This window comes from Fistularia commersonii, chromosome 6 (genome assembly GCF_037954325.1).
Source record: "Fistularia commersonii isolate RoL2024-O1a breed Wild chromosome 6, RoL_Fcom_v1.0, whole genome shotgun sequence".
Lineage (NCBI taxonomy): Eukaryota > Metazoa > Chordata > Actinopteri > Syngnathiformes > Fistulariidae > Fistularia > Fistularia commersonii.
This window is the reverse complement of record NC_141289.1, coordinates 13,169,180-13,193,645: the sequence shown is the minus strand read 5'-3', so window position 1 is coordinate 13,193,645 and position 24,466 is coordinate 13,169,180. Positions and strand designations below refer to the sequence as shown.

Genomic DNA, 24,466 nt, shown 5'->3' with positions numbered 1-24,466 from the left:
CCATACAGCACCACTGGTCTCACCACTGTCTTGTATATCTTTCATATACTCTGTATTATTCTTATTTATTATTATCATTATCATTGTTCTCATTATCATTATCATCATCATCATCATCATTGTTATCATCACCATCATCAACATCATCATCATCATTGTAGTAGTTATAGTGGTTGTAGTGGTAGTCGTATGAATCCCAAAAAAAGCATTTTGTGACAGTCTTCCGAAGTGAAAACACCAGTGAAGGCAAAGCAAACTTAGAATTACAGAATGTCAAATTTCTTGTCATTGCAAGTCCAGTTACACAGACTTTCACAGACTTTTATTTTTAACAATAGTTTTCCATAACATATTTTGCATAGTATACAGTTTTTTTGTGCAAGTTCACATTTAAAAAGTCCTAGTTGGTGTTTTTTGTGTTCTCTAAGAAAAAACATATTTTTAAGATAATCATCTCATATTGGATGATTTGCAACTATTTTGTTGATTTTAAATGGGGTTTTGAGACAATCTTTGCGTAATTCTTATAAGTCATTTTAGTTGATTCTTTGCTTATTTCTAACATAATATTGCAGCTTTGATTTTGAAATGTATAGCTTTAATCTTAAAATGATCATTATTTAATCCATTTGCATATGCAGAGGCCTCATTCAACTGCACTGGGGATTTTTTTTGCTCAACATTGAAATGTTTTTCTGGCGTACAATCTTGTGAGAAAGGGGTAAGAATTGATGGACGGACAAAGACAATAAAAACAACATTACTGTGGATTGTCAGAGATGGAGACAGCGTATCATTTCAGTGTTCAGTTAATCATTTAACGCAATGTTTTGTCAGTTGTTTGAGTGCTGTGGTCACCACTGCATGGTTTTAGAACGGGTCAGTTTTCTGGTCAGTGCGTGGCGAACAGTCAGCATGTAGGAGCGGCGGTCAGGCAGGGGGCGCTGCTGATCCAACACCAGCCTATCAGGACAGGGAGATAACAGCAATAATAAAGATAATGATAATCTCACACTGACGGGCTTGGACTCTATTTCTTTGATTCATCAATATTATACGACGATATTTGTTTTCAGTATACAGATGAAGTATTTTGACTTTTTTATTTTAAAGAAATGTAATAGAATTTTAGACACATTTTATCATGGCTATGGTGCACATAATGAAAAAATGACTCTCTTTTTCTTAAAATTACACTTTTTCAAAACTTTTTTTTCACTTGAATTGAAAGGAAATAACCTAAAAAGCTGACAAATATTTACATGAAAAAAAGATAATCTGAACGAAAAACAGAGTTAAATAAAGCATTTTCAATAGTTAGAAGATAGATAGATAGATAGATAGATAGATAGATAGATAGATAGATAGATAGATAGATAGATAGATAGATAGATAGATAGATAGATAGATAGATAGATAGATAGATAGATAGATAGATAGATAGATAGATAGATATTTGCTCAGGACCTTTTCTCAAGTATCAAAACATGGATTGGAGTAATGTCTTTCAAATGCTGTTTAATGGAGTTTATGTTGGTTTATAATTACAGAAATATGCTACAAGTTCCACACCTCAAAATGCCGCATAGAAGAAAACATCAGCGTCACATGACTGAACCAAACTGACAGTTTGGCAGCAAAGAAACAAAGGAAATGCATAAACAAAAAGTCTCAAAATATCTCAATGACACACAAAGTGATTTTTTTACGTGAGAGACATTCGGAATACTTTAAAATGTTCTTAATAGGATATGACTTGAGGGATACCCTATGTGCTGCCAGTGCAAATGAATATTGAAGATACCATTAATGTGGAAGCTCTTCACGGGAAATGAATACAATAAGTTATGATGCTCATGAAACAAACCTAATGAGCTGAAACACTGCTGCCTCCACAGATAACATGGCCTCTGCCACCGACAGCTCCCTGAAACCACACCTATATAGACACACACACACACACACACACACACACACACACACACACACAGAAAAAGTTGCTGTGATTTTATATTGAAGAAACAAGATGGGGGATTTATTCATGTTTTCTCACGCTATATTAATACAAAAGAAAAGAAAGAGAAAAGAAAAGAGGAGCGGAGGTATATGCAACACACACACACTCACGTACACACACACAGAAAAAGTCATACAGATTTAATTTTGGAGGGACAAGGAGGGAGATTTTCTCATGCCATATCAACACAAAAAAAGAAAGAGAAAAGAGGAAAGGAGGCATATGCAACACACACACACACACTCACACTCACACTCACACACACACACACACATGAACACACAAACACATACCTTAAATCTTTGGCCAGTCTCTGTCCTTCCTCTGTTGTCACCTCTCTGCCGATTTCCAAATCTGCTTTATTGGCTACCAGCACTGTAGGAACAACTGGCATGGTATTACACACACACACACACACACACACACACACACACACACACACACACACACACACACACACACACACACACACACACACAACAATGAACCCAAAATATGGCATAGTACAATGCTATACACATGGACCTCACGACTTCAGAATGGTCAACCAAATATGGAATGTATATCTGCTGTGAATGAGTGTGTGTGTGTGTGTGTGTGAGTGCATGTGTCTTAAATGTAACAATAGACAGATGTCAGACTGAGAACAGAGTTCCGCAGATGTTCACAGCAGACCCACAGTGACACCATGTCCCTCTGGAGATAATATTCCGTTACATTACTCCGTGGCTGCGTTAGATGTCACGCTTGGCTAAAAATCTTGCATGGAGTTGGAAGGCAATATCTTACCCAGGCTCTGTTTGGTTTGGTCAATGATTTTCTTTAGTTGTGGGACCTCCAAGAAGCTAATTCTTTGCGTGATGGAGTACAGCAGAAGGAAACCGTCAGCCCAGCGGATGGATGACTCGAGAGAAGCCACACAGCTCTCCTGTCAAGACACCTCAAAATGTGCCAAAACTGTGGGAAATGGCCATGTCAAATCAGTAAATCACTGCCAGACTGTGGCGTTCTGGGATGCAGATTAAGGAGGATTGTAAAATGGCTTTTGTGGCCATGAGCGGGATCTGTTTTAACCAAAAGCAAAACATTTACCTTACATGCCACATCCAGTATTTCCAGATCAACAGCTTCCTGGTCGACCATGCGGCTGCATCTGTAGGTCACCTCTGTGGGTCACACAGTCATATTCAAATTAAGGTAATATGTTGATATGTATCCAATACCTTCTGATTCTGACATAAAATAAATCAAACAATCAATAAATTAATGAATGTTTTAAAAATGATCACTCAAACGGGCCATTTCACTGATCAGTCACTTCTGAAAATTCTTCAAGCGATTGCTATGAATAAGAAAGAAATACAAAAGTATGAGTAATTGACCAGAATTTTTTTTTTTCCTGATCATATCAGTGTTATCAGATTTCTATAATTCTGTGAAAGTTGAACCATAGTTATCAAAATACATTTATAAAAAAAAAAGCAGGAGTGGGGGTAACGGTGCCCCATTAATCTTTCTGACACTAAGTTGGAGTAACAGTGCAGTTCCAGGCCATTCACATTTTTGTTTTTGTTTTTTCAAATGTGGAATTAAGGTTTTAATCATTTTAAAATCTACAGATAATTCTTAGCTTTTAATATTTCCTTTTTAAGGCAGCCCAGTGAGCCTTGGGTTCAGAAGGTCAATCGATTGTACTATTTCTACCTAGCTTTCTTACTGTTACAAAGTTCTTAAAGCTTCCCCTCTTATTACGAACAAATGCTTGTTCTTTCACTTACCCTTTTTATGGTCGTACTCGCCGATGAACCGTTTGGTTATGAAACGAACACACAGGGCTGGAGACACAAAACAGACAAGGCCACTAAGGAGGGAACTATTTCTTTCTCACCCGCCATTGGAGATTCCAACGCACACAAATGTTTCATTTTAAACATTTTCTGTAACACCCCCCACCACCGTTTTGAGAATCGCACTCGCATCGAATCCGCCTGCCATTTTTAAAGAAATGCACAAGTACTCTCTTGCTCTCTCTCTTTGTTTGGGTTGCCATTTGTTTGACTTGTGTCTGGAGCGTGAATGCTTCCTCTCTTTCCTTGGGAGTGAGACAAAATGATGACTTGCATGAGCGTTTAAAGCCCAAACACATCAGGCTGCTCCCGTCATCGGGTCCAAACAATACTCTACATGCACACAATCACACAGCCTCTGTTTTCAAGCTAAACACCTGGTAAAATGCTCACATTTTTCTCCTCTGCAAATCCATAGTTTTTCTTACAATAGGAAAATATAAGTTATTTACTAATAAGCTAAAGTGCTGGAAATCACTTGGAATTGCTATCTAAATATATGAAGCTTTACAGAAATAATCAGCCAATTTACTTATAAAAGAACAACGCTGGATATTAAGTGGCCTGAACTGCAAGCACTTAATCTGTGTTTGGGTGTTAATGGCAAGTCTTCCAAGATAAATGATTCAATGTTGTCACAGATCTGCCTTTTCGCCATGAAAGGTACTGACATGACACACATGTGGGCCTGGCAGTCATCTGACATTTGAAAACATTGGCGGCGGGTTTTATTAGCTGTGGCTGGTTATTCTTCACTGCTCATGTGTTGGGGTCAACATAAGAGCTCTTCAATCTCCATATATAGAAAGTTCTCTCAGACCAAATTTGAATTGACGCAACATCCTTTATATACTTTGTGAAATCTGCACGTGTGTTTTCATCACTTACTGTTCGCCCACCTGGATTTCTGTGTCTGGCTTGCAGCGTGTTAAAATCCCGTCCCAAAATTGGCTGTTTACCTGTTTTTCCCGTGTTCTGAGTCCCCAGAATGAGGAGTTTAACTGGAACCATTTTCCACTATGAGTCCTCTGAGAGTCACCAGTAATGTCCTGCTTACCCTTCAGTGAAAGAACAGGAGACAAAAAAAACTTACTCTAAAAGAAGTGGAAGTAATACAATAAACATGTTATGTTGCACAAATAAGACAGGTAGATCTACTACAATTCAGACAATAAGAATATTCACCTTTAAGCGGAAATGAAAAGACTCCAGAGTTGAGTAAAATAATGAAGGCTCTGTGTTCAGTCTCAGACACTGAGCACATACAGAACGGAAGGATGGGGTAGTCCTCTTCTGTGTGTATGTGTGTGTGTGTGTGTGTGCACCTCACGCTTCTGTTTGGTTAAAAGACTTCTCTCTCTCTTACTCCCCTCTCTCTCTCATCATTTGTCTGGAGGAAGGGTGTCCAACGTCTAACTCCAGATCCAGTCTGGTCACAGGCACCTAGTGTGTTCATAGTGAAGGCACAACCTTCATCATGGACTCCCCACATAAGTGTGTTACCCTACATCTGCCCTTAACACAACATTCACCCTCCTGTCTCACTGTAATGAGAATTGTACTAAAATTGGTAGCTCTCCAATAAAATCACTTTCCAGAGTTTATATCTCTTTGAAATGTTTTTGCTGTTAAGATTAAGAAAAGAAAAACTATTTTTTTTAAGTCTGGTTTCCTTCCACCACATTGGATGGCGATTTCACAGTCAGTTATAAAGACTTGGTGAAGAGGCTACTGAGGACATCTCACCAGCTGTGGGGAAAAATTAACAAGAAACAAGAAAAGTTATTAACAATGCAAAGGTGCATTGAGGCAACCCAATTTTGGTTTTGTTTTCTTTCTATTGAAAAATACAGTAATCTGGGAAACTTCAATAAATCATCCAAGATTTCATTAAAAATCAAGTATTTAATTTTTATACATCGCAATAAAACAAAAGCAGAACACTAGAAGATCTTTAAGTTCAAATACTCTATTCACACACAAAACAGCACAATTTGAAACATAAGAAATGCATCTAAAGCTTTATAGGAATGTTGTAATATGATTTATTTTGTCAGTGTCTATAACAGACCTTATAAAGTTTAGTTGTACAAACTGTTTTCTAATTTTGCAGCTCACTTTCATCTTTGTTTGGCCTTTAGCCTATGACAAGAAAAGTAGATGCATGTAATTCAAAAAAAGAAAACACAAGTCAAAAAAAGCTTGTGCTGATTGCACTGAAAGTGTTTGGATAAATCATCAATATCAGAGAAGAAAATGATTTACCGGCAATTTGCTTAAATGCGGTCCGAAAAAAAATAACAGAAAATGTGAGAAGGTTCAGAATCACACAACTAACTCTGATTATGATGTGGTACTAATCAACAGATTTTCAATATATTCAACACAAGTGAAACAAACACACAGAGAAGGGATTATGGACAGTAATATTTTATTTATACTTATCGGTTTCTCAGCTTTATTCAACAAAGCCTGCTTTCAAGAATGATTAATTATCTTATAACAAGGACAACTTTAAGTTAAACGGACTACGCATGATGTTTAAAGAAATGAGTGTTGCATCTGCAGAGGGGATTTTAATGCGCCATCCCGTTGTTTTCCCACATTCAACAAACCGAGGGCTCGTCGACAGCGTCGGCTCCTTCGGTCACAGCTTTGACGCATTTGGCCATGGTCTGTGAAGACCTGCTGATGGAGTCTGAGCACAGGGAGGGTAAACTGCGTTAGAGAACGTTTCCAACAAAACATTGAAAAGCAACATGCAAACAGGAGACGGCAGAACTGCTTCTGATCCGGGGCTCATCATTCTAAATCTAGTCTGGAAAAAGCTAAATGTCTCTCTCGTGTAAATAACACGCTTACCTGTCATGTAGAAGTCCTTTACTGAAAGTTGTGGTGGTACCAGAGGACTTGATATTAGGTCCTGCTTCACAGCCTGAGGAGAACAGGAAGACTTGATTTACATTGCATGGAGGCATTTGTGTTGTTCATCACTTGGGCATCAAAGACCAAACTAATAGGTTTTAAACTTCTGCATGTCAATATCTGTATGGCAGGTAGCACAACAGAAACGCAACAGCAAAACTTGCTAGTTTTATTCCCAGCCACTGCATTTGAATTTGTTTATGAAGCCAGTTGTACTCAAGAAAACTAAAAATGGCACCATCAGCACAGATTAATTCTATTGTTCAACATGACCTGAGTTGTCAAAGCGTTTCACCTGCATATTTCCTGTATGTTGGGCCAATCAGATGATTTCCTGGACTGAACATTAAACTTGAACTATTTGCAAGTCCAACCTATACCTTCATTGTTCATTGTTATTTATTCTTTACATTCTGCCCCTCCAAATCATGCCGTGTCTACTCTGCTCTGGACTGAATACAAATGCCTTCTTCATCAAACTGCACCTTCCCTTTATCTCTCTTTTTGCCATTTAGCAAAAGGCAACCCGTAAATATTTGGGTGTTCGAATATGTGTGTGTGTGTGTGTGTGTGTGTGTGTGTGTGTGTTAATGAACCGTATATGTACCTCTGCAAGTTCATTCGCCTGTTTGAAGTAGTTCGCCTCCTCCACATCATCATAGCGGACCAGGTTTGGGGACACCTCTGCGAGTCTGGATCGAACCTCATCCAGGGAATCATAGGGGAGCGTCAACCCTGCCAACTGCAGGAGAAAATGCCCATGTCTTTCAGCAAATGAGCTTTGTTGTGAATGCACTATTCTGAACTGTGCAGCGACCTCCGTGCTCCTCACCTCAGACAGGGCTCGGATGATCCTCCAGTCTTCTCGGGCCATTCCTGGTGCTGTGACAGCCACTCGAGTGTGTTGGCTCCGCCCCTCTGTGTTGACGTAAGTGGCATTTTTTTCTGTGTACGCGGCACCAGGTAGGATAATGTCTGCCATTGGTGCTCCTACATCACCATGGTGACCTAGAAAGGTGTTTTTAAAAAAAAAAAAAAAAAAAAAGAGTTGTCAGGGATTTTCATTGGTACCCTTTAATACGTATATGTCCTTTGTAATATTACTGTACGCTCAGTGAGTCCCTGTGTACCTTGGTAGATAACAAGGCTCTCTTTAGGGAGATCAGCTCTGGTTATGCAGCCACCATCAGCTCCTAACAGGAATAGGACTTTAGGTGGGTTTTTCCTGATGGCGTCGACACCTGCCTTGTAGCCGAGGTCCAAAGCAGCCACCTGACTGGCCACTCTGCACAAACACACAAATAAGTAAAAGCTCAACATTTGGTTGCTCATCTCTCTGCAATAATGGCGGTCTGCTGCTTCTGTACCGGTGCAGGACATTGAGGACTTTCCAGCCTTCTTCCACTCCGCTGCTGGTTCTGGCATTCTGGGCAATGGTGGAGACGATGCTCAAAATGGCTGCTCCGTCTTCTCTCTGGAGAGCGGCACTGCCCACGATAACAACTGGACGCTTTGCAGCTGAAAGGGCCTGAAGACAGAAAAAAAGAGGGTACTTTCAAGAATCAAAAAAGAGGATAATTCAATGTTACAACCTTGACATCACAGAGTCTCTAAACTTTCAAGCCATTATTGCTGAGTGATTTTTCTTTGCTCTTCCGTTTTAATGTATACCCAATATTAAGGCATCTGCTTGATGATTAACTTTAGATATTCTTTATTGTGCAGAAAAAAAGGGAAAAATAATACAATTTTATTGTGATGTAATATTACATAACCCTTGCATGTATATATATATATATATATATATATATATATATATATATATATATATATATATAGACACATATGTGTATATACTCACTCACTCACTCACTCACTCAATTCTACTCTATATCCTCTTTTTAATGACTGTTTAAACTGCTGGCCGGCTTCATGTGTACCTGACAGAAGGGGTGAGTGCCGTTGACCAGCTCTGTCAGCACCGAAGTGTCCTCCCCAAGATGTTCATATGTGTAATTCAGGTCAACTTTGTGACCCACCATGGCAACATTCAGCTCATTGTGAAGCCAGCTAGAAGAGCAGGGTGGGTTGGGGGTTTACACATGCAGATACAGTCAAACTCAACTTTTGTCAGCATGTTTTCATTTCACTTGAACAAAAAAATAAATAAAAACACCACAGGGCCTGCTTGTTTCAGCCTTAACTCTTTGAATTAAGTTAAGAAAAAAAAATGGAAGTGGAATACAACATAAATTAAATAATTCATTTGTGTAATGTATGCTACATGATGTCCCTACAGTTAAATGATATATTTAAAGTAGTTTCCAATCACTGAATTTAAAATTTTAACTCAACTACTTTATCCAAATAATTCCACAGAAGGGAATCTAGACAAGTATCCTCCCTGATTTATAGTTCATATTGTGAACGTCAGTTTTACCTCTTGCGAATTCTAGCATTAAAAAGTGGGGCTTCATAACGCGGGTTGGTTCCGATGAGCAGCAGCAGGTCACACTCCTCGATCCCAGTGATACGGGAGTTTAAGAGGTAGTTGGATCGCAGGTCAGTGCTGAAGAGAGCATGAAATAAAACCTGTTAGCTGCGGACCCAAGGACCCTCTTCGAAGTATTTACTGTTCCAGTTCATTCTCACCCTGCCCCAGCCATAGGGAAGACCTCCTCGGTGCAGAGGGTTTCTGAATTGAGTCTGTTGAGGAGATCTTTCAGGGAGATCAGAGCCTCAGCGTCTGCCATCCCACCGACTATAGCAGCAATCTCCTCACCCTTGACACCTTGCAACTAAGCACATAACACACAAACATACATAAGGACAACAGCTCATTGTACTGCACAACATTACACTTAAGAAAAAAATGTATCTCAACTGTCTCCAGTCAGCTTGAACAACTGTATATGGACAGATCAAGATGGTTTCCTGATAACTCATTTATTATATAGCTCTGACAAATACAATAAACAAACAATGACACACTTACGGCTCCAGCAGCACGACTGAGAGCATCCTCCCAAGTTGTTGGGGTCAGCTGACCTGAATCATTCTTCACCATTGGTTGAGTCAAACGTTGCCTTTTGAGACCATCATATGCAAACCTGAGGAGGAACACATAAAGTGTCACTGATAACAGCTGCCTGGGTATATGAGGCTCAAAAGACTGCCACAGCATCATGTGGCATTGTTCTATTATGTATCCAACTATGCCTTACCTGGTCTTGTCAGAGATCCATTCCTCATTAATGTCTTCATTGAGCCTGGGCAGAACTCTCATTACCTCTCCTCCTCTGGTGCTTAGCACAATATTACATCCCAAAGCATCCAATACGTCGATGGACTCAGTTTTCCTACAGGGACAACACTGGCTGAATATTTTTCTTCTCCCATTTATAGACACAATACATTTCAAATGGAAATGTTGGAAAAAAGATTTTTTCAAATTGTTTCAGAGTTTAATTCCACTTCAGTAGGTTTTTTCATCTATTTTTTTTCTACCTGGTCTCCCATGGTCGTGCAGTGAAGGCATAAGGTTTGGAGGTGAGTGCTCCAACGGGACAGATGTCAATGACGTTGCCTGACAGCTCAGACATGAACATCTTCTCCACATAGGTACCAATCTGCAGGTTGTTTCCTCTTCCTGTTGTTCCCAAGTCTTCAACACCAGCAATCTCACTAGCAAAACTGCATGTAGCAATTAGAAGAACACACACATGATTTGATGAGTAAATGGAACTGTCAGAAAAACACCGAGCAACCTATAAATAAGTAAGAAATTACTAGAAAACTTCAGTATCTACCTATCCAGGCCCATTCAACATTGTCAAAATCATACTCAAAAACTTTTCACAAGAATTTTAATGACAGCATAATGATTATACGGTACTCATTTTCCTCGTAACAATAAAATTTATCCTGCTCTCAGGGGGATGCTGAAATCTATCCCAGCTGTCATCGGGTGAGAGGTACACCCGGTCGCCAGTCAACTGCAGGGCCAAATAGAGACAATCATTCAGAACAATTTTTCCACACTTTCTTCCAATTAATCTGCTGCATGTTTTGGGCCTGTGGGAGGGAACCCAAAGGAAACCCATGCAGAGAAGGGGGGGAGCATGCAAACTCCACACAGAAAGGTCCTCTTGTCGGAATCGAACCAGACCGAGGCTGTGAGGCCGTAGCACTAACCACTGTGCTGCCTAGTAATGTAATATATCAATATCAATGGACATTTTGGGAAAAAATGTATCTTGAATTTTTTTGTCCTACTTAGAAAAATCCATGCTTATGGTAAGGATTAATAATCCTTATGGAAAAATCTAGTGCTTCCTTATGTATGACCAACCATGACCACCATCACAACTCTTCTGGAGAATATTTATGTAAATATCATGTTTTCTCACCGCACACAGCGTGTGCACTGGATACAGCGCGTCATGATCGTTTTGATGAGTGGCCCGATATTTTTGTCCTCCACTGCTCTCTTTCCTTCTGTGAAGCGACTGCGGTCTGAACCAAACTGCATGGACTGATCCTGTCAACACAGCAAGCTGGGTGTCACACTGAGTCCATATTTACAAATGTAAATATTGCAACACAACAAACACAATAACAATAACACAAAACACAATAACACAATAAATTGCAACATAAACTGGCTTACTATGTGATGTTGATGCCTCAGGAAATATTCCACTTACCTGCAAGTCACACTCTCCTCCCTGATCACAAATGGGGCAGTCAAGTGGGTGGTTGGCCAACAGGAACTCCATCACTCCCTCTCTGATACCGACAATCAAACAAAACCAAAACAAGAAAAACATAAGCTGCAAATACCTTCATTAGCCCTGCATATGGAATCACTTCAAAGCTATTACAAATAGCTGCAGTCTGAATCCTTTCTGGTTTAATTCCATGTTGTTTTTTGATGCTGCCTTTCCAATTTTGGAACAAATATGTTGCTAATTTGCCCATCATCATTTTGATTCGGTGAAATTGTGGGAAAATCGTGAGAAAGTACAATTAGTATATTGTCAAGCAGTCATTCTGAAAATCATCAAAAGAAAAAAAGGATTGATAATAAAGAACTGTCTATTCTTTAATATTCTATTTTCATTCATTCATTTTCTATATTGCTTATTTGCTTTAAAGAGTGGAAGGAACTTACCTGGCTTTACGGGTTTTTTCTGAATTGGTAAGGATGTTCCAACCTTTCATGACAGGCATTGCACAGGCTGCCACCGGCTGAAGGAGAACACACAAATTAATCAAACAGAGGGACAGTTAACATGCACAGCATCTATTTCCTATATACTGTTAAACTGCTGGCTTATTAGATACACTCACCTTTGGCGCTTTCTCTATCTCCACCAGACACATGCGGCAATTTCCTGCCACCGAGAGGCGCTCATGGTAACAAAATCTGGGGATCTGGATCCCTACCTTCTCACAGGCCTAATGGGGAGAGGAATAAAATATCCGCCATGGCTTGACAAGCTTTTACATATCGTTATTCACACAATCACGAAAATGGCTGTAAAAAAATTAAAGATTCATGCTTTTGAGTTAATAATTCATTAACAAAGTTGATTTTAACATTTTAAAATACATGGTAAACTAACCCTTCAACATGAAAACCAGAAGCGTCATGATAGATGTGTTCAAATTAATCACTATGTGAAAGGCTTAACATTGCGATTTTCAAAAGCAAAGCTTACTTCAAACATTTGTTCAGCCTTATATCTGGATTAGCATTTGTTTGAATTTGTTAATGTACCTTTTCCCAAATTGGTAAATAATGGTTAAAGCTAAATTCTCTGCAGGTCACAGGTGTACAAATAAATGATCAGAAGAGGAAAAATAATATCTTGTGTTTTTTTTCTCTTTTCCATTTGACTATCTCTTCTAATTTCATTAAAAACCATGAAACATTAGCCAATTTAAAATCCATCCATATCCTCTGAAATGTTTTAGATGAAAAATTACACTTTCTAACATCTTGTATTTTTTTTTCAAGGTTCCTGTAGTATCGGAACATGCCAGCTGTTTTTATTAACTCCTATGATTTTGATGATGCTAAATAATTCAAGACAGAGCAACTGGTATTAAGGCTGTCAAATCAGTTAAAATGCTGAGTTTTCCATTTGTCTTACCTGCAGAACAGTTGTTCCTGGCTCCACTTCAACTGGTTTCCCATCAACAAACACTTCAACCATGTTGCTGGCAGAGCGCACTGGAGTTCGCACTATGATAAGCACACCAAGCCAGACTCACTTAGGTAACTGAGATATCAGACAGAAGGATCCTTGACAATGCATCAAGATGCAAGATATAAACAAACATTAGTGACCTTTGATTAAGTGTATTCAATGTATGATTAAAGAAACACAGACACATCTTACTGGTTTTAGGGGGGCCCAGGCTGGATTTGGTGGCTCCAGTGAGCGCTCGGCTGACACTCGGCAGTCGCAACATGATCTTTTTGAAGCAAAAGAGGTAAAAAACAGTCATGATGTGCAACCAGCATTCAGAGTTAACAAACTTCAAGAATCTACAATCTGAATAAAATTCACTAAGTAAAATGGATTAACAAGCGTTCATCTCAAACAACCTTCAAGAGACAAATGCAACATTCTAATAAATAAATATTATTGATAATTCAACCTTCATTCGAAACTCAAATACGATCAGTTTGCTATCATGGAAATTACAAAACAGGTATATTTATAACTGATGTGTTTAGAGTGTTTTTAATTGAAACTGAAATTTTATATGGGAATTAAAAATTCTAATAAAGTTAATTTATAATGTGCACTTATTAATGTGTACTTTTTGATTAATCACATGTTTTGAAATATAGACATTGAAAACCGCATGTTCTACCAAAAAACAATACTCAATGTGCACATATTTCAGGATATGGAATGAGACTTCAGATTTCAGGTTATCGCAATTGAAATAAAAATAAACATGAACCGGGTATGACTTGATAGTGTACTTAAGACCTGCCATTTAGATGTATAGCAGGCATTTTCCCCAACAATAACAAATGCTTTCCTTACTCTACTTTGAGACGTTTCAAGGAGAAGCTAAATCCTAAAGGGTTGGTAGAGGACGAATATGCGGTATTAGGATATATGATTGGGACGAGAAAAACAGCATGAACAGTAGCATGAACCTTCAAAGCATTAGTGCTCTTGGTACTCTTAGTGAAATAATGTCGTTAGCTAAGAGCTCTACCTCAAGGACATAGTGTTGTAGAGGTTGCATTTGGGTTATTATGTATAATACATTATTTCACTAGTATCCAGCAGAAAAAGAATTCGCGAAATCGAGTATTTAAATCTGCATATACTTTATCGTTCTTACCGTACGCTATTTGGTCTTCTGGACCAGAACAGCGGGGATGTATAATCTTTTGCTATCAATTTGCTAGCCACACAGCATATAGCGGAAACAGTAAGAGGTGTCACTTCCGGTTGAATTCGGGGGCGCATTCAGTCCGTCTGGATCAAGTTGGATAATACGTTGACCGCAAAGCAGCTCTTGTGTAACATACTATTTGTTATTAAATCAGCCTAACAAGCATCCAATATGCAGAGAGGGGTATAAATGTATTACATAACAATAACAACATTCAAGGCAATGGTATGATATTGGGTAGCAAAAGATAAGTCTTTTATTACAATCGTTTGAATCAAAGAAATGTTAAGCAAATCAAAACATGTTTTACAATGCTTTTGAAAAACAAACACGCATATTTTTTCGCAGAGGTGCAAATTGACGTTGTACGTATGCGTCATTTTGTAGTTCACTATGATGGACTACATTTCCCATAATTTAGTAAACTCTAGAAGGTATCTACGTGTTCGGTTTCGCGACAGTTCAGGAAGCAACAATAAACAGCTACTTGTGCGTGCAAGAAAAGTTGGCATCTTCAAGTGAAGAGGTTCAGTTAAACAGGTAAAATGACCCAGAATACAGACATATCACCATTTATCTGCCGCCAAACTGCACGAAATGGGCTTCCTTAAAGTCAGTCTCAATTAACATTGACTAGGCCTTAACAATATTAAAATAGCAGAAGGCTAACAATGTCTGCTAACACTGTCAGCAATATGCAATAGAAACATTTTTGACGCATATATTCAAACTTTCGCTCAACCTCTTATATATATGTGTATACAGACACATTTCTAACATTGTATCTATATGGTTAAGGTTATTTAGGACAGTGCCTTTTGAAATAATATTTGATTTTTAATTCCAACGCATTCAGATCTGCTGAAGTATGAAATGTGATTCACGTAGTTGTCTTTCAGACCGAACCGTATTTAAGCTACCCTCTAAATTACAGTGAACGTTTAAATAGGGGAGATGTCTGTTTTAGGCTGTGAGACGAAATGTCTACATAGTCGCACTCCCAAATTCAGTTTCTTTTTCTTATGTACTGTTTAAAAAAAAAATGCTCCCATCATCGGGACTGCGTAGCTATACAACCCCAGTGATATCAAACTTGTTACTGTTTAACCATATTTGCCCATGCAATCAATCTATATAAATGAGTCATATTTCACTTGGATATTGTTTTGTGTACATAGTTTTAAGTAGTAATTCGTAATCCTGTTGTTGTTAGATCTACTGGATCTGTTGTCTTTCCAGAAAATTGTCAGGGTAAAAACATCTTGATTTTTGACAATCGATTAGGTTCTGATGAAACGATTATCTGATCATCACCATAAATTCAGTCAGTAGCTCTGCCATGTTTTTTTTTTTTTTTGACACAATTTGGATAGAAAAAAATCTAAAATGTTTAAATAGATAAATGATACACGGAAAGACCTGGTAGCGAGCAAGAGTGGATTAAAGTACTTATTTTCATACTGTGATCTCGGATATAATCCTTAATATATAGTCCATCAATACTAAAAACTGACTGCTGAATGTAGTTATACAAATGTTTACCAAATCCCCCAACTCTAATTAACTCAATTGCTCCCTCCCTTGTTCCTTACATCTGTTCTTGTTTGTTTTTTGCCTTAAAAACTTTCAGCATATATTCAACGTTATGTTGCCGACCACCTCTTCAAGCAGCAATGGCTCCCTCAGTTCAAGGGATGCTGCTCGTCACACAGCCGGTGCCAAGCGCTACAAGTACTTAAGGCGGCTGCTCCATTTCAGGCAGATGGACTTTGAATTCGCACTTTGGCAGATGCTTTACCTATTCACATCACCACAGAGAGTATACCGCAATTTCCACTACAGGAAACAGACAAAGGACCAGTGGGCCAGAGATGATCCTGCTTTTCTGGTTGTGTTGAGTATTTGGCTGTGCGGTAAGTTTGGACTCATAGTTCTCGTCACCTTTGGTTGTCTTCTGTCTTGTACATTGCTATGAAACACATTTTGGTCACATCCACTGTCATTCAGGTTTCCCTTTCTTGGTTGTACTTCCTTCCTTAGTTTTTTAAACTGTCTTCTAGATTTATTGTGTAAGTTGGTAGGCAGGTAATCACTATTATTGATTCCTTATACAGGTACCCCCAGGGAATTTTTGAATCCAAGCGCTGTATATACCAGACAGAAAGCAACCAAAATACACATATCAAAGACCCTTGATACAAACAAAAAAAACAACATAAAAGAACAGGAGATCAGGCATTGATTGAATTGTTTCACTATTGTATTATGAAGTGATTCCACATAGTCCAGCTGTGAGTCCATGTTTGTGTTCATTCCATGTTCAGTTTGGTCTTCATCTTGACATTTGAGTTCTTGATCCTGAACTCTTCCCTTCTTCTCTTTCTATGCAGTGTCAACAATCGGTTTTGGTCTGGTGTTAGACATGGGCATTATTGAAACATTTAAGCTCCTACTGTGGGTTGTCTTTGTTGACTGTATAGGAGTTGGTCTGCTCATATCGACCCTCATGTGGTGAGTACTACTTTTTTTAATAGAGACTACTTCTGGTGGGGTTTGCCATGAGTGAGGGTGATGGTCCACTTCAATTTCCAGGTAGATCTGTTTCCAAACTTTTGTTTCTCATGTCATTTTCCAGGGTGATCAGCAATAAGTACTTGCTGAAACAGCCCAGCAGAGACTTCGATGTTGAGTGGGGTTATGCATTTGATGTTCACCTCAATGCTTTCTACCCACTATTAGTCATCCTGCACTTTTTGCAGCTGTTTTTCATAAATCGTAAGTTAACAGTCTATTCATAACAGTACACTTTTTTTTTTTTTTGTTTTATTATCCTCTTGATTGATACTTGATACTACCCTTATTCAGGTGAATCATTTCTGATTGCTGGTTGCATCAAAATATTTGCTATCTTTCCACAATGAAGAGTTTTATTTGCATTCATAAGATTACCATGTAGGAACAGTCTAGTCTTAGAAGATCAATCATCACAGCAATTCTTACAAATAGAAACCACAGATGTCACTATTGCAGCTGTACACACTGAATAAAAAAGGAATGCAGAGGTACATTTTTCATAAGTATGTCTTATGTTTTTTTCTGCCAACAAAACCATAAATCCAACAGAAATGACTGAAATCCTATTAAATCATACATATGAACGTCTTGTCTCCAATTGTGCTTGTGTCATGTGTTTCAGACCTCGTGGTGATAAGGTCAGAATGGTTTTTGGGATATTTTGTAGGAAACACCTTGTGGCTGATTGCCATTGGTTATTACCTCTACATCACCTTCTTAGGGTACAATGGTAAGTCCTGTGCATGATCACTCAGACTTGGGTCACAGCTTGCTGTATATAATCACAAAGCCTGGGATCATTAAAGTATTTCTATTATATTCTATTGTTGTCTTTGTGCTAAAGTTTAAGACATTTCTTTATCAAAAGTTTCATTATTCTCTGGTGAATTTCATTACAGAACTGGGGAAGCTTTTAGATGTCCTCTATCAAGGAGTAATCTGGCTTCCCTGTTCTTAAATGTGTTACCGGAGGCTATAAACTATCAGTTTGAATACAGTGATGAGGCCATGTCTGATAAGGTTAAAGTGACTTGCATTCAACTTCTCAAATGTTGAATTCTCCATGTTGGAAAACAGCATAGAATTGGACCTTGAATGTGGTTGATTGTTCTTTTAACTGTGAAACTGTTTTGTCATAAAATGCCCAGTTACTTTCAGCTTCAGAAAAATGAAGTACTTTGTAGAAATGGCTGTACCACCAAAACACGTCCAGTTTTTACAAAAATAATGAAATGAAAGTGAATGTGGCGGATTAGTACAACAAAATTAAAATAAATATTTGCCATTCATCACCTATGGATTTGACTTTTGGATCATACTAATGATCAAATTCTATGTTTGTCACTTACTACCTTTTGGTAGCCTGTCCCAGTTTCTCTGTCATTGGCACTGTTCAATAAGGCAGAATTTATGTTTTTGGCTGATTTGATAATTTGAAAAATAGTCTAAATACTCAACTGCAAAAATAATAAACAGCTGCTTCCTTAGTACAGGCTTCCTTCCTTCAAAATGAAGTTTTTGAATTTGGAGTTGCTCTAGAAACCTCCATCAAAACATGTGTTTGAGAGAAACCAGACACAAGTGTTGATAATAATTGACTGTTTTGCCTCCATCTAGTGGTCACAAATATACTTTCCTACATCCTGAGGATGTCCTTACAGTAGAAATAGAATGTAAACTTTGGTATGCTAAACAGGTATAACAGTTATTTTTGTTTGATCCACTCAGCTCTCCCCTTCCTGAAGAACACAGTGGTGCTTCTCTACCCCTTTGCCCTGCTTGGACTTCTATACATCCTTTCTATCGCTCTGGGTTGGAACTTGACCGGTGGCCTCTGCTGGTTTTACAAGTATAGAGTCCAGTGAAGTTGGTTTGCTTTTGATGTTGGACACTAGCTGGCTCCAGGCCGACTTGCATCTAGATGACTACAAATCCAGCAGCTGTCGGTCAACACTGTGGAAAAATGGGACTCAGGCTTAACTGATGCCTGAATATTCTCTGTGGCATCTTTGTTGAGCCAGAGTACTGAAATCCGAAGCCAGTGTTGTGTTTGGATGTGTTGTAGAGGAATGAAGGTGAATAAGATGCAACTTTTCATGGTGTGTTTTGTAAATACTACTGTTGCAAGTTGTAATATATACATTTATATATATATATATATATATATGACACATACACACAAACATACACTCTAAGGACTGTTTTTGAAAAGCAGAACCATAAAGTCTCGTTCGAGAAGGCCGAAAAATATCCTGGTGGTTGAGGAAAAAAAAAAAAAGACAAATTGTATACACTGGGGATACAGACGTTTTTTTCATTTTCTTTTTTCTTTAAGTCTACATTCCAGATTGCTTTCAATAAAAATGTTTTATTAAAAAAAGGATGCCAATGTTTGACTTTTTGAAGGATCTCAGATATGAGCCATAATATGGCGAATGTCATTTACCCTAATAAGTTATTGTAAATGAAAACAAATCAAACCATCAGCCAAGGCCTCACTGTCTACATCCCTGTATGTATCATTACCCGGTTAAAATCTTATCCTCTGTTTTTGAAAAAAAAAAAAAAAAATGGTTGAGTAATTATAAATGGTAAATGCCATGAGTAAACCTCCTAAAATATTCTCTATAAAATAAACAGCAGACAATTAGCCTGAAGTCTAGAAGAAATAACAAGAATGTGAGCATAATAGGGATAAACAGGGTTTGATTATCTTCAGTATTCATTTTTAAATCTGCTTTATCATTACCTACTCCGTGCATATCTAACCCATCATTTCCTTCTGATGCATTATGCAATAATTAAATCTGACACTTTCTCAGCTAGTTTTAGCACAATGAGATAATATTATATGTTGGAAGTTTTACTTGCGTTCCTTGGATATATTCAAAACAGATAAAGTGTGTGTATCGAGACAGAGTGTAAACATGCCCCAAGTTGAGAATCTGAAATGGATCAAGGTCAGGGGTCGGCAACCGTTACCACTCAAAGAACCATTTGGATCCATTTCCCCACTGTAAAAAAAAACACTCTGAGCCTCACAATTCCTTTGAAAATTAAAATGAATTAGCACGGCATATAAAGTTTATTTTTTGCCTTCATTCTATGTATAAACAAAATATGAGTTGCATTTTTTTTTAAATCAATGAACTGCGAAGAAAACAAAATTAAATTTCTTTTCAATTACATCGCCATAACCTTCAAATGTAAAATTACATTTTAAAAATGAACAAACTAAAATAGAATACATTCTTTTTGAAAGCCACAGGGAGCTACATCAGATGGATCAAAGAGCCGCATGGAGCTCCGGAGCCGCGGGATGCTAACCCCTGATCTCGGTAGTTTGCTGTCGCCAGCTGGTGTTGAAATGAAAATATATGAAAAATTAAAAAAAAATGAAAATAATGAAAAAAAAAGTCCTGAAATAATTTCTCTGTAAATACTTTCAATTTTTTTTAGTACATCACCTGCAAGTCACTGAAGTTATTTCACTGCACCTGGACAACATGCTGGGTGCAGAGAAACAACAGGTGAGAACTGAAGTTTAGAAGGTGGGATTTCACTTACTATAGGCATCCCATCATGTGAGAATCTATTTCAATGCATTGGTCAACATTTTCTTGAACTTCTCCAGGTCAAGTGTCTTCATGATGCACACCTTATGTTCCTTCTTCAGCAATTCCAAATAGTCCAGGACCATCATGCCTCGGGTGTGTTTTCCTTCCAGCTCCACTGTCACAGCAACCTGTAGCAGGTACACAAGACACAATCTAAGGCTGCAATATTGATTTAAAGATTATTTTCATAATAAAATTGCACTTTTTGTCAGTCGCTTTGGATAAAAGTGTCTGCCGAATTACTAATTACTAATGTAATGTAATGAATTAATTATTTGATTGGTCCATAAAATGTCAGAAAGTGGTGAAAGGGGTCAATTTAGAAGATTTGTCCACAGGGGTAAAGAAATTGAGAAAATTCATATTTGTTTATTTGAGATATGATCATTTTTTGCCAGTTAATTGTACAAAAAAAAGAAGTTTGAATTGTGACAGAACCCTTACCAAAACCAACTAATGCATTGAAGCCCTGTCCTTGATGAATCACTGAATTTTGCAAATTTATATAAATTTGTAATTCTAAAACAAAAAATCTGATTTAAATTAATTATAATTACATTCGGTGTACTCATGCACGTATACACACAACAACGCTTGTCATTTCTGTTTAGTCAGTGACAAGATCTCTTAAAGACACGCCAGATATAATGATGATCTTACACGATCCCAGACATCCCAGTGCCTGCACATATATGGAACACGAATCCAATTTCAAATCTAGCATATTTCAGAGCAACACTGAAGTGCCAAAAACAGCACATTTGAACCAAGAGAGAGGACACTGACCTGCTCGCTCTCCAGCAACAGGCTGTCATCCATAGCTGCAGCAACGGCGTAAGTGTCACAGGCGTTGAACCCAGATCCCGACACCAGCTCCTTCTGATATCTCGCCGTCTGCACCATCTACACCAATACAGTATTTATGATTGATCCTTTCTTATTTATTGCACAATAGTGACATACTGGGCTTGCAGTCTTACATTCCGGGTGTGACGAGAAATCTTCTCCATGAACACAGCCTTTTCCGTTTTTTGAGCCAGCCAAGTATCGCAGAAGGCCTTGGGGAAACAAGTGACGGAAATTATACAGAGCAATTATTCCTCAATCAATTGAATAAAAAAGAATCCCTGAAATTCGTGATTAATGCTTTATTTTCATTGGTTGCAATCAAATCATAAAGATGTATTCTTAAGCCCTCACCCATGGCAGGCTGTTCCTGCAGCTAAACTCCCAGGAGGCAATGTAGGTGGGACAGGTGTAGCGCTCAAGCACAATGTAGGCGGCCTCTGGGTCGGCCAAAAAGTTAAACTCTCCACAAGGTGTGGTGTTTCCCCTCGCTGCACACACAAGCATGTTGCTGTCATTTATAGAAGTTAAGATCAAAGATGCATTTCGGCTTGGGAGGGTCATTAACATGTGACATACATTCAATGTTTCCCCCCATGATGTAGAGCGCTTTTAGCTTTGAGGGAAAGGAGGGATCCACTTTGACGGCGAGGGCGAGGTTAGTTAGGGGCGCCGTCGCTGTTAAGGTCACCTGCATGCAGTGTGGGAAAATACACAGTTTTTAATATGATCATCTGCAGAGATACAAAAAAAACACAAATGATACGTCGCAAGAGGGTAATCACACTTCTAAAGCTATTTGACTAAATGTTTATAGTTAAATCAAGATAAGATAAACTTGATTAATCCCACAATGGGGGAATACAATTGTCACAGCAGCATTACAGGGTGGAAAAAAGTGAGCAAATACTGTGCATCTGTTTTAGAAATAACAGGTGTACGGAAGGAGATGGTCGGTAATAAAAATGAAATGTTAATATATAGAGTATAGCTGCTGCTGTTCACCATTGTAAATATGTACTTTATGTCTACAAGTTGCACCTTATCGACTTGGAGGTTATCATTTATAACCAGATACTGTAAAGATGATGCCTATGTAAACAAAATTTTGTTTTGTACCCAACTGGCTGTGTACAGAGTGCCAATTAGTGTTTTAGTCGAAGAATGTATAAATATAAATATTGGATGAATAACAACAGTAAGTAGAGATGGAGGTCAAGGGGTAGTGCAAAATATATTTGGTGATGCCTGTAAGCAGCATCAAAACTTCTTTCAAAGAAATGTTTGCGTGTTTGTGGTGATGTGCAGTCTGACAGCAGATAGAATGAAAGACCTGCAGTAGCGTTCTTTTTTGCAGGAACTGCTCAAAGCCCCTACAGTGTCATAAAAAATCCAAATACTAACCTACCCTCCCCCATTTCCAAAGTCATTTCAGGCTTTTTCACCTCCTTACCTGTCCAGGGTTGTCATTGGCAAGCCTAAGCATGGCCTGCAAAGCAGTTTCTGTCTGTATCAGCTCCAGGCCTGGAGCGTTTGGATCAGGAACATCGCCAAGCCCGTCCTTCCCATGAAAGTCTCCAGCGTGGATCTGCATTCCCAGCAGGGGCTCAGAGCAGCCGCGGAACACTGGGATCTGTGTTGGGATGTTTATTGTGAGCTCATAGGAGAGGGTTTCAAGGACACTCGGGGTCAAACTTACATCCAGCCGGTTGCAGACTTTGAGAACGCGGAGAGTGTTCTTGAGGACGTTCTCCAGTGGTGTGTTGCCGTGGCTGCAGGTGATCCCCAGAATTTCCACGTTGGGGTCAGCCAGGGCCGTCATGATGGCCTGAGCATCATCCACCCCTGTGTCCACGTCGAGTATCAGCTTCTTCATCCTATTTTTCAGAAAAAGGGAGGAAAATTAAAGGAGGGGTAACAAACAGTGCTAAAAGTAATATTTCATATAATTTATACAAGGAGCAGGGACAGCTATTTTACTGTAATAGTCACAAAGATAAACAAACTAAAAAACAACTAGGCTGTAAAGGCAGTTAGAGGAGATAGAGGAAAACCACTCCTCTTTCTCATGTCGGCAGTTGCTGGAAAAAGGATAAATGTCTCAATTGGGTTGAGCAAATGGCTCAACCATGTGTTCCACAATTGTGTAAAACCAGATTGGTAACAAGCATGCACTTAAAAACACAGAAGACTGTGTTGACAAGTGCGCAAAGCCTCGTATCAAGCATGTTTACCTACAAAGAAAAGAGAAAACGTGGTGAGATCAACTTACCTGAGAAAGAAGTGTCAGCTGTAGCGCTCCAGCAGGGACTCTTACACTTATACTGGGCGGGGTGAGGGGCGTTATGTAACATAATTCAAAAAGAGGCAGCTAACCAATGGGTAGGTCCTACTGCAATGGAGAACTGAGAGAAAGAGAGCATGAGAGTGAGAGAGAACCCCCCCCCCCACAAAACATTTTAATGACAGAAACTTTTCCGTTTTTTTATCAAAAACCGCTTGAAGATCCGCCAGTTGAATTCTTTATATCTTTCTTGAAGCAATTAGTGCCAGAATGTGTGAACAGATCATGAAACAACAACAAACTAAGATAGTTGAGAATGTTGGTAATTATGAAGCTTTTATTAAATGTCTGGACACGAAAGTCTTCGCGGTTATTCCTTCCTTCAGTCCAAGTCTCCAAGATGTTATGTAGTTTGGAGCTGCATGTTATGAATCGACTCCTTTATTACAAAATTAAAATTTTTAATTTCTCAATTTTTATTCTCAAAATTTCCTTTCTCTTACAACCCAATATGTCATAAAAGACCATTTTAACACATGAATGTATCATCTAAATTTTACTTCAAATTCTTCAACATTGTCCCAACGTGCACAGTGCTATTCACAAAGTCTGCACTTCTCTTCCGCTACCGTACAAGCAAATCCGCAAAAGCCGTCTCCGCACTACATCTTGCTGGAAAGAATCACAGTTTAATTTATATTGACATTTCATGGGGTTTCTCTTAAATATGTCTCCTGGATTTCCTTTGAATCTTCAAAGGAAAATTCACTGTGCAAAAGTGGAGCAGAGTCCGGATTCTATCAAAGTGATTTTGAAAAAGTTTCCAACACATGTTGCTCCTGCTGCACCATTTTTTTTTCATAGGGTAACATATACTTGGGAGTGGACAAACAAAGAAAGCGAGGAGAGTACAGTTACTCATTTCCAG

The 24,466-nt window shown here is 38.5% G+C and overlaps 4 protein-coding genes across 4 annotated transcripts; 1 reads left to right on the top strand and 3 right to left on the bottom strand.

Moving 5' to 3' along the window:
- Positions 1 to 540: 540 nt before the first annotated feature.
- On the bottom strand, positions 541 to 4,875 carry LOC147233415 (ras-related and estrogen-regulated growth inhibitor). The gene is made up of 7 exons (XM_086147485.1): positions 4,824 to 4,875; positions 3,796 to 3,852; positions 3,110 to 3,183; positions 2,807 to 2,945; positions 2,311 to 2,404; positions 1,868 to 1,939; positions 541 to 963 (listed from the first exon to the last, which is right to left on the bottom strand). Exons 1-7 carry the CDS (start codon positions 4,873 to 4,875, stop codon positions 855 to 857), a joined length of 597 nt encoding a protein of 198 aa, XP_086003611.1. The 3' UTR covers positions 541 to 854.
- Positions 4,876 to 6,278: 1,403 nt separating this feature from the next.
- ndufs1 (NADH:ubiquinone oxidoreductase core subunit S1) lies at positions 6,279 to 14,261 on the bottom strand. The gene is made up of 19 exons (XM_086148234.1): positions 14,164 to 14,261; positions 13,197 to 13,272; positions 12,948 to 13,039; positions 12,142 to 12,249; positions 11,963 to 12,039; positions 11,496 to 11,577; positions 11,199 to 11,329; positions 10,297 to 10,482; positions 10,014 to 10,148; positions 9,785 to 9,899; positions 9,442 to 9,587; positions 9,230 to 9,358; positions 8,730 to 8,859; positions 8,157 to 8,317; positions 7,920 to 8,074; positions 7,622 to 7,797; positions 7,397 to 7,531; positions 6,727 to 6,799; positions 6,279 to 6,562 (listed from the first exon to the last, which is right to left on the bottom strand). The coding sequence occupies exons 2-19, from the start codon at positions 13,267 to 13,269 to the stop codon at positions 6,471 to 6,473; spliced, it is 2,196 nt and encodes a 731-aa protein (XP_086004360.1). The 5' UTR covers positions 13,270 to 13,272; positions 14,164 to 14,261; the 3' UTR covers positions 6,279 to 6,470.
- A 383-nt stretch (positions 14,262 to 14,644) lies between these two features.
- unc50 (unc-50 homolog (C. elegans)) lies at positions 14,645 to 19,171 on the top strand. Its single transcript, XM_086148233.1, has 6 exons — positions 14,645 to 14,757; positions 15,848 to 16,130; positions 16,608 to 16,728; positions 16,853 to 16,992; positions 17,414 to 17,521; positions 18,520 to 19,171. Exons 2-6 carry the CDS (start codon positions 15,863 to 15,865, stop codon positions 18,654 to 18,656), a joined length of 774 nt encoding a protein of 257 aa, XP_086004359.1. The 5' UTR covers positions 14,645 to 14,757; positions 15,848 to 15,862; the 3' UTR covers positions 18,657 to 19,171.
- A 672-nt stretch (positions 19,172 to 19,843) lies between these two features.
- On the bottom strand, positions 19,844 to 23,539 carry LOC147233412 (uncharacterized). Its single transcript, XM_086148232.1, has 8 exons — positions 23,527 to 23,539; positions 22,954 to 23,131; positions 22,708 to 22,887; positions 21,834 to 21,945; positions 21,609 to 21,745; positions 21,389 to 21,466; positions 21,195 to 21,311; positions 19,844 to 20,536 (listed from the first exon to the last, which is right to left on the bottom strand). Exons 2-8 carry the CDS (start codon positions 23,128 to 23,130, stop codon positions 20,384 to 20,386), a joined length of 954 nt encoding a protein of 317 aa, XP_086004358.1. The 5' UTR covers position 23,131; positions 23,527 to 23,539; the 3' UTR covers positions 19,844 to 20,383.
- Between the last annotated feature and the right edge of the window lie 927 nt (positions 23,540 to 24,466).